The 9,579-nt window shown below is 52.6% G+C and overlaps 1 protein-coding gene and 1 pseudogene across 3 annotated transcripts; one reads left to right on the top strand and one right to left on the bottom strand.

Annotated features, from left to right (window-relative positions):
- Positions 1,444 to 1,895, bottom strand: Rpl35a-ps6 (ribosomal protein L35A, pseudogene 6; annotated as a pseudogene).
- Positions 4,061 to 9,463, top strand: Coro1b (coronin 1B). Of its 3 annotated transcripts, none has more exons than XM_087551570.1 (11): positions 4,061 to 4,174; positions 4,805 to 5,007; positions 5,326 to 5,448; positions 5,553 to 5,682; positions 5,898 to 6,079; positions 6,165 to 6,284; positions 6,830 to 6,934; positions 7,015 to 7,160; positions 7,953 to 8,010; positions 8,649 to 8,912; positions 9,019 to 9,463. In XM_087551570.1, the coding sequence occupies exons 2-11, from the start codon at positions 4,807 to 4,809 to the stop codon at positions 9,142 to 9,144; spliced, it is 1,455 nt and encodes a 484-aa protein (XP_087407696.1). In that variant the 5' UTR covers positions 4,061 to 4,174; positions 4,805 to 4,806; the 3' UTR covers positions 9,145 to 9,463. The 3 variants fall into 3 exon arrangements, with proteins under 3 accessions (XP_087407696.1, XP_087407698.1, NP_062095.2); XM_087551572.1 differs by having other exon boundaries at positions 4,061 to 4,160; NM_019222.2 differs by having other exon boundaries at positions 4,148 to 4,167.
- Positions 9,464 to 9,579: the final 116 nt, after the last annotated feature.

A 9,579-nucleotide genomic window follows, 5' to 3' on the forward strand; every position in this document is an offset into this window, starting at 1 on the left:
GGCAGCGTAGAGGGGTACGGGCACATCTGCAGTATTGCAAACTCCTTAAGGGCAATTTCCTGATCCGTATGATGGGGGGAATGTGCTGGGCATGGCTCACTCCTGTAATCCTAGGACTCAGGATGCAAGAGTCTCATGTTTAAGACCAGCCTGGACTACATAGTGAGACCCTGGATCAAAAGAGCAAAGGCTGGTGGGATAGGAGCATTGGCTTAGCAACTAAGAGAATACAATATTCTCGTAAAGGACCAGCATTGGATCTCAGCACACACATATGGCAACTTACACTCATGAAACTCCAGCTCCAGGGGACCCAACACCTCCTTCTGATCTCCATGGGCACCTACACACATACAGACAGATATACATAAAAGTTAAATTAAATAAATCTAAAGAAAAGCAGAGGCTGGTGATACAGCTCAATAGTAGGGTGCTTGCCCGGAACACTCAAGGCCATGGGCTCAGTCACCAGCACTCCAAAATAATGGAGGGTTTGTTCTCTTCCTTGTGGCAACAAGTGTGGGGTTCACACGAGAAGGCCACAAAATGGCCAAGGCAGTTTCAAAGCACACTGGTAGCATGAAGGAATGATAGGCCCTGTCTTTTTTTTTTTTTTTTTTTTTTGTTCTTTTTTTCGGAGCTGGGGACCAAACCCAGGGCCTTGCGCTTACCTAGGTAAGCGCTCTACCACTGAGCTAAATCCCCAGCCCCTGATAGGCCCTGTCTTAATCACTAGTCTATTGCTGTGAAGAGACACCATGACCAAGACAAGTCTCATAAAAGAAAGCATTTGACTGGGACCTTGCTTGTAGTTTCAGAGGCTTAATTCATGATCGTCGTGGCAGGGGATCATGGTGGCAGGCATAGTGCTAGAGAAGTTGTTGAGAGCTACGTTCACAGGCAGAGAGAATGAAGTGGGCCTAGCATGGGCTTTTGAAACCTCAAAGCCCACCCCCAGTGACTCAGTTCCTCCCACAAAGCCACACCTCTTAATCCTTCTAATCTTTTTTTTTTTTTTTGGTTCTTTTTTTTTTTTTTTCCGGAGCTGGGGACCGAATCCAGGGCCTTGCGCTTCCTAGGTAAGCGCTCTACCACTGAGCTAAATCCCCAGCCCCAATCCTTCTAATCTTTATCAGAGTTCCACTCCCTGGTGACCAGGCATTCATACATACAAGCCTACAGAGGCCACTGTTATTCAAACCGCCAGAGGCACTAAAGCCAGTGGGATAGATCTTTCTGAAGTATTTGTTGAGTTAATTCCTCTAACAAATATTTAGTGAGAATTTACCAAAGAGCTTTCTGGACAGCCTTTCACTTTACAGACATGTGTAGGGCTCAGGGCATCTCTAAGGGTTATTGGACCTTGTCTCCACCACCCATTCACTGTGTGGCCTTCAACAAAGTTCTTCTGGGGACTTGCTTTGCCCATTTGTTTTTGTTTTGTTTTTTTTTTTTACAAGAGCACAAATCTACTTTTATTTATTTACTCTCCATTAGTTTAAATCCGGGATGGGTACAGCATCACACGGATTCTGTGTCCAATGGCCTTTGCAGGAAGGTTGCTTCGGAATTTGGCACGAACCATGCCACTGTTTCCATGGGCCCGAGTTACTTTTCCCCAGATCACTCTGGTTTTGTTTGGTTTGCCTCCAGGAGTCACTGTATTGTTTTTTGCTTTGTACACATAAGCACACCTCTTGCCTAAGTAGAACTCAGTTTCATCTCGGGCATAAACACCTTCAATTTTAAGAAGAGCCGTGTGCTCTCTTTGGTTCCGGAGGCCTCGCTTGTAGCCAGCAAAAATGGCCTTGCACCACAGCCTTCCAGACATACTTGTTTTTTTAGAAGTCCTGTTCCCAGCAGGCCTCCAAAGACGCCAAGATGGCGGAAAGAGGCTTTGCCCATTTGTAAAGTGGGTATAGTAATGATTGGCTTTTGGTAGATAAGTCTTCGGTTACTGACAGCCATTATCTGATACTCTAGCGGACACCCTGAGACCAAATGAGGCCTAGGCCAGAGCCCTCCGCCTGGCAGGTAGCCTGGGAACCAATTATCTGCCCCTTTACACTGCCATGTGCCTCCTCTTCCACAGGAAATGCTCACCTCCCCCGCCCTTCACTGGACCCCACTGACTCTAAGGGCAGAGCCTGAATGTCTGTCTCCCTTGGGACACTCTGCTACCTTCTCCTAACAGGGGCCCTAAACCCTTTCAACATGGCGGACAGACCAGAGAATAAAACTTCCCTGCCCACCCCATCTCTCAGAGAGGGAACCAGTCCCACCTCCACGGTCCTCAAAGGGAGTCTTACCCATGAGGGAGAGTTGCTACTCACAAGGAAGGTTGTACAAGAAAAGGAGGAGTTTTCCTAGTGGCTCACAGGTTTGTGTTAGAGAAGATGGAGCCAGAAAGGGAGACCTCAGTCTCAAAACTGTCCCCAGCCTAGGCAACTGCAGGGGACACCTTCTCCCTCCACATGAGACCCCTGTGTTTCTTCGAAGGAACCAGGTGCTGGTTCTGAGAGTTGTGAATATGAATATTTTGCAATTCTATATTCAGGCCTGCTGCTTATTCATTCACCCAGCACGAAGTGGTTTCACGCCGGGTGCTGGGTGGGGTCTCCTTCTGGGCATTGGAAGGCAGTATGGGGGTGACAGGGTGGTGGTGTACAAGATAAAGTCCGTCTTTTGTTTGCTGGCATGTATCTTAGCAGGATGCCAAATTATTACATGGCGTAGCGTCTGGGACTAAGAACAACTGATGGGAACAAGGAAGAGCTACACAGGGACTGGGTGAGAGGGGAGCACAGAAAGGCCCACAGGGGAAGTGACATGTGGGGCCTGGAGTCCTTGACGAACGAGGTCTTCTCAAGGCAAGGAAGAGCTTCCAGAAGGAGGAAGGGAGTGGGATGTGCTAGCCTGACATGGGAATTTGGTGTCACTGGGACACATGCTGAGAGGGGACAGTGGTGGATGTCCTGGGATCAGACAGGAATTCTGGCAGAGGAACATGGGACTATGGATTTTATTTGAAGTGGGCTGATGTGGGAATGTGAGGGGTGGGGAGTGGTATATAGAATTGTAGCCACCTGGCCTCATCTGGGCTTCCCTTTGAACATCTGCTATCCAAATCAAGCCACACTTCTGCCTGCCTGGCTCCAGGGTGTATGAACAGTGAGAAATCCAAAGACCTTGGAAATAACAAACTAGGACGGAATCCCAGCTGGGAGGTCTCAATCAAGCACCTGTCCCCTCTAGGCCTGCTTCTTCAGAGTGTAGTGACCACTGCGGCGGACACTCTTACCCTCCCACACACAGTTGGGGGTTCACGAAGGCTAAACAAAGCACCTTTTACCTCTGCTTTGCCTCATCGAGTGCTGGCCTCCTATCACCACTGGTTACTCAGGAGATGGACACAGAGGAAGTGTTCTATTACTACTGTGGGTCCTAACAGGTACCTAAGTCCTCCAGGATGGGAGGAGATAGGGCGAATCCTAGGAGGCAAATCTAGGCTCTGATGAGATGGAGGAAGGAAAGGAAGGTATATGGTATCCACTGTCATCCTCTACTTCCATTTTTCTCTAAGTCAAAGCAGGAGCCACAGGAGTCCAGCGAGATGTACGACATTGCCTTTCACCTCTTCAATGTTTATATCTAACTGACATCATGAATCCCCAACTTTAAAACCCGTACCTATAGCCGGGTGTGGTGACCCATGCTATTAATCCCAGTACTCGGGAGAGAGATATCTGTGAGTTCTTTGCCAGTTCCAGGCCAGCAAGTGTGCAGAGTAAGATCCTGTCTCCAACACAAAACAAAAAACACGTGAAAACGTTGGAAGCGGAGCGAGAGAATCCTTTTGGGTATAACTGGGTAGGGAAACAGAGGGCAGGCTTCACCCCTCCCCAAGAGACTCCCACAGTATGTACCTGTGGCTCCAATCAGGCCCGCCCCTCTCAACAAACCGCCCTGGGCCTTGCAACTAGGCCTTGCCCCGTGGGCGGGGCATTCCAAAGCCCCGCCCTCTGCGCGTGACCTTGCCCCGCCCCCGCCCCACTCGTCTGTCACTTCCTGATTCCCGCTTCCTGCTTCCCAGAGGCCGGGATCCGGAGCCGCCCGAGGTCGCCGCCGCAGTCCCCGGCGCCCCTGGGGAGCGGAGAGCGGTGAGCGGTGAGCGGTGAGAGCGGCAGGGACAGACTAGGGGTTGCGGACGTGGGCCTGGGGCGGGGGGGGGGCGCGAGCCCGATGAGCGCCGCGCCCCACCCTCATTCCCAACTCCTCCCCCCCTCAGCCGTCCATCTCTCCCTTCCTGGGCAGGGATCTTTGGAAGTTGGGTTCTGGTTCACCTTGGACCGTGCTATGAGGCTACTTTGAGGACCTGGCAGGATCCTCGACCCCTGTTCTGCCAGGGTCCCTGGGCCGGACTTAGTGCAGCTCTTTGCACATTCCCTGCGACTCAGCTGCGGCCTAGTAGGAAGACCAAAAAACCCCTTTTGCTGCCTCTTCTCCCCATCACCCAGCCTTCAAATTCTGGGCGTGGAAAGCTCCTTGGAACCATCTGGGACCTAGGGAAAATCTAAGCACTGTCTCCCTTTCAGCAGCCCATACACACACACACACACTCCCTCTCTCTCCCTCAGAGCCTAGCCAGGGAGGGTTTGGGGGGAGAGTCTGTTGGTCTACATCTATGAATCCGTTCTATAACTGGAGAAATAGAGACTCCCAGCGTTATCATGTCACATCCCTGGTGACATGCTTGTGTGTCTCTTTGGAGGGCAGAGCTGATCCAGGTGTCTCTGCCCTGCAGACATGTCCTTCCGAAAAGTTGTGCGGCAGAGCAAATTCCGGCATGTATTTGGTCAGCCAGTCAAGAATGACCAGTGCTATGAGGACATTCGAGTCTCCCGAGTTACCTGGGACAGTACCTTCTGCGCAGTCAACCCCAAGTTCCTGGCAGTGATTGTGGAAGCCAGTGGTGGGGGTGCCTTTATGGTGCTCCCTCTAAACAAGGTGGGCCTCAGCGGGGTCAGGGTGGAGAGGAGGACCAAGGACACACTGACCACACCTGTGGGCAGGGTAGTTTGTGCCACTTCTTGACCTGTGGCTGCTGCTGGATTGTTGGTGCAAGTAGAAAAAGTATTTATTGCCACCAAGTGTGGATAAGAGGCTTCTGGCATTTCCTCATATGCTGGGTGGAGCAGAGTCACATCTGGGCCACCAGGAACCAGGGTAGTCATATCATTCTTGCACCTTGGAGGGCCCACAGATACTGGGAGGAATGGAGATGAGGACTTTTGGTTCTTCTCTGACTACCCTTCATGCCTACAGACAGGCCGCATTGACAAGGCCTACCCAACAGTGTGTGGGCACACAGGACCTGTTCTGGATATTGACTGGTGCCCCCACAATGACGAAGTCATTGCCAGTGGATCAGAGGACTGCACTGTCATGGTGAGCAAAGGACTGTTCGAGTCAGGGTCTCAGGGTGTGGCTGAAGGAGACTGGCAGCAGGGGCAAGCACAGGTCTGAGTCCATCCTCCCTCTTCCTACCACAGGTGTGGCAGATTCCAGAGAATGGGCTGACCTCCCCTCTGACAGAGCCAGTAGTGGTGCTTGAGGGGCATACCAAGCGTGTGGGCATCATCACCTGGCACCCCACAGCCCGAAATGTGCTTCTCAGTGCAGGTTTGCACCATTCCACACCCCTTCCTCTCTACCCTTCTCCAGGATGATCCTGGAGTGTCCAGCAACCTCTCACAGGCCAATCTGACAGGGGAAGTGATGCCTACAAAGGTGGTGACCAGTTCAGTACAAGAGGAGGGGGCAGAGTGGGCCTAGTGGGCCGATGGTCCTACGAGTGCATGTCTGGCTGCCTGAGCTGATGACCACTTGCCCACCAGGTTGTGACAATGTGGTGCTTATCTGGAATGTGGGCACTGCAGAGGAGCTGTACCGCCTAGACAGCTTGCACCCTGACCTCATCTACAATGTGAGCTGGAACCACAACGGCAGCCTCTTTTGCACAGCTTGCAAGGACAAGAGTGTCCGAATCATCGATCCCAGGCGGGGCACCCTGGTGGCAGTAGGTATCCCCAAAGAGCAAAGATGACAATGTCCAGGCTCAGGGTCTTGATCTGCACTGTACTGACCACCTGTCCATCCTACAGGAACGGGAGAAGGCTCATGAGGGGGCTCGGCCCATGCGGGCCATCTTTCTGGCTGATGGGAAGGTGTTCACCACTGGTTTCAGCCGCATGAGTGAACGGCAACTGGCACTCTGGGACCCAGTGAGTGATGCAACGAGTTTAAGGCGGGCAGGATTGAGACCTGGGCCTCACCCCAGCATATTCCTCCCTGGGCCAGGCAGACAGATTAGCATGGAGGAGAAGTCTGTCTGTATTACTTAGATTCTCAGCCTGGCCCCTGAGACTTCCGGGACCTTGTTAACCCTTCCTTCCCTGTTTCCAGCTCCCTGACTCTCCCTAACACTCCCCCAGTGCCTCTCACATCCTTATTTCTATTTGCACAAACCGTAAAGGATCCCTCTCCTTAGAGCCTCCAGTCCCAGAGTAGGAACACTGGCACAATCCGTTCAACGGCCCTTTTGAGGCCTGGGCTGGTACCACCTGGGCCCCACCCTTCTTGTGGCCAGATGTCTTCCACACTTGTCCATTAGTTTGAGAGTAGTCCTGAGGCCTGGAGAAGGCTGGGAAAGCAAGAACTGGAAATGGAGAACCCACCAGCATGTTGAGAAGTGCTACTGACGGAAGCCAGTCCAGCAGGCCTTAGAACAAGAAGATGCTGACTTGACCCAATTGTCCCTCGTGCTTAGGAAAACTTTGAGGAGCCCATGGCCCTGCAGGAGCTGGATTCAAGCAATGGGGCTCTACTGCCTTTCTATGACCCGGACACCAGTGTGGTCTACGTCTGTGGCAAGGTGAGCTTAGGTGGGAGTCCAACTTGGGCTGAGCATAAGGGAAGGACCTGGCCAAGTGCTGAACTTCTTTATTCCCACAGGGTGATTCCAGCATCCGGTACTTTGAGATCACAGATGAACCTCCCTACATCCACTTTCTGAATACCTTTACCAGCAAAGAACCCCAGAGGGGTATGGGCAGCATGCCTAAGAGGGGCTTGGAGGTCAGCAAGTGTGAAATTGCCAGGTATGAAGGTCCTCTGAGGCAGCCATTTGTAGGCACACTTTATTCAAGGACCCTGCCTGGCCAGGTGGTCAGGCAGAGCAGGGGCCAGGTTGTCAGCATCCAAGGTGAGAGTTTTCAGATTGTGGAGGCTAAACTGGGCGTGGTGCCATCCACCTGTTACCCCAGCATTTGAGAGGACTACAAGCTAGACTATGCACATAGTAAGTTCAAGGTCAGTTTGAGTTCTCTAGCAAGACCCTGTCTCAAACAAAAACAAAGGAAAGGAAAGGAAAGGAGCGGACATGCAGCTCAGCTGGTGCAGTGCTGCCCAGCATAGATTATGCCCATGGTTCCCAGCCCTGTAAAGCAAAGGCTGTAATACAGCCCGTCATTCACTCAGGAGGTAGACCTGGGAGGGGCAGAAGTTCAAGGCCATCCTTAGCCCTGTAGTGAGGTTAGTAGGCTCAAGGCCAGCCTGGAATATATGAAACCATGTTTCAAAACACAAGGGAAGTAGCACATTCCTTTAATCCCAGCTTCTGGCAGAGGCAGGATGATCTCCATGAGTTTGAAACAAGGCTGGTCTACCCTGTCTCAAAAGAGAGAGAGAGCGAGAAGGGGGGGGGAGTAGAATCACTATCATAAAGTTAATCATGAATAGGTCATGCTCTAGCGGCCCTAGAGACAGGGAGGCCATGAGCTCACCTCAATGGCAGCCAGTATGTGGGTACTCAGCTCTACCTGTGGGGACATCCAGGTGGGGAAACTGGAAAACTGTAGGAGGTTCCACCATGGCTCCCCTCCCTTTCCCAGGTTCTACAAACTGCATGAACGCAAGTGTGAGCCCATAGTAATGACTGTGCCAAGAAAGGTGAGACTGCTGGTAACCCTGTCCACCTACTCTCTTCCCTAGCAGAAGGGCCACACCAAGGCAGTGGGTGAGGCTGGTGAGTGGGTGTGGCCTAGGGGCTGTACCGATGCCAAGGTGGCCTGAATTCTAGTGAGTTGTTGGAGGAATGGCACAGGTTGAGCTGAAGTCCTGCAGTGACAGACCAGGCACTTAAGAGCAAGATGAGGGGACAGAGGGCCTCCCCTAGGAGGCTGTACTAACTGTAGGGCTGTGATGGTGTTCTGTGGGAGGCGGGGCTGGAAGAGGGCCATGAAGAAGGACAGCGGCTCTGGTCATGAAATCCATGGGGAGGAGCCTGGAACACAGTCCCACTGTCCTCCAGCTGCTGTTTACAGCCTGCCAGGCATGTCCTGCAGCAAAGCTCATAGTCTGTGGGCCATAGATATGGCTCACAGGACTCCACAGAGCCACATAGCTGGCCCTTGTGGTTTGCTGGAGATGGTGCCAGCAAGGGCTGTGCCAGGAAGCATCAGGCACTTAGAGGATGGGTTGGCAGGGATACAGTCAGGAGGGTGATGAGGATGCAGCCACTCAGGCCAGATGTGAGACCCCTGACAGGGACCTCCAACTGATTCTGACCTCCCCTACCCGGTGCGCAGTCTGACCTCTTTCAGGATGATCTGTACCCTGACACAGCCGGACCCGATGCTGCTCTTGAGGCAGAGGATTGGGTTAGTGGTCAGGATGCTGATCCAATCCTCATCTCACTACGGGAAGCCTATGTGCCCAGTAAACAACGGGACCTGAAGGTCAGCCGGCGCAACGTGCTATCGGACAGCAAGCCTGCCGGTTACAGCCGCTCCGGAGTCTCCACAGCTACTGCAATTACTGACATTCCCAGTGGCAACCTTGCTGGGTCTGGTGTATGTGCCCTACATTTGAGAGTGCTGTCCCATTGGCTGGATCTCGGGCCTCTTCCCTAGGGGTGGGCTATGGCTGATGGCCTCTGACTTCCTTATGTCTTTGTAGGAAGCTGGGAAGCTGGAAGAGGTGATGCAGGAGCTTCGGGCACTTCGGGTGCTGGTCAAGGAACAAGGGGAGCGTATCAGCCGCCTGGAGGAGCATCTGGGCCGCATGGAGAATGGGGATACATAGGACCACCAGGGACCTGCTCCCGATACTGCCTCCTTCTCCTCCAACCCTTCCCACCTAGCTTCTGTGGCCAGGTCACACCAGGCAGTTTGCTGCTCAGTGCCTCTGTGGCAGGTCATGGCCAGTTTGCACCTCTCCACAGCCTGGGGCCCAGGTTGGAAGCACCACCTGGCTTTTGGAAGATTTTTGTACCAAGGCAAATTCCCAAGTACTCTAAGGGACCATCTCCTCGACTTGCCCAACCCACTGCCCCCTCACTAGAAAAAGCAGCAGAGATGGGTTCTATATTTTCATTCCAAATAAAATGCTCTTTCTAAAGCCAGGTTTGACCTACTGTTGTGGAGGGCTATGGGTGGATGCTAAGAAGGGAAACTGTAAACCTTAAATGGAAAGTAGCTCCTCCCCAACCCCGCCCCTGTATACCAGAAATCCACCGTA

The sequence above is a fragment of the Rattus norvegicus genome, chromosome 1 (genome assembly GCF_021556685.1).
Source record: "Rattus norvegicus strain SHRSP/BbbUtx chromosome 1, alternate assembly SHRSP_T2T, whole genome shotgun sequence".
NCBI lineage: Eukaryota > Metazoa > Chordata > Mammalia > Rodentia > Muridae > Rattus > Rattus norvegicus.

Bases quoted from the DNA above. Each gene is read 5' to 3' on its own strand.
- Coro1b (XM_087551570.1), top strand. From the start codon at position 4,807: ATGTCCTTCCGAAAAGTTGTGCGGCAGAGCAAATTCCGGCATGTATTT. The intron at 5,008-5,325 runs GTGGGCCTCAGC...TCATGCCTACAG, and splicing joins TGGTGCTCCCTCTAAACAAG to ACAGGCCGCATTGACAAGGC. The intron at 6,935-7,014 runs GTGAGCTTAGGT...TTATTCCCACAG, and splicing joins TGGTCTACGTCTGTGGCAAG to GGTGATTCCAGCATCCGGTA.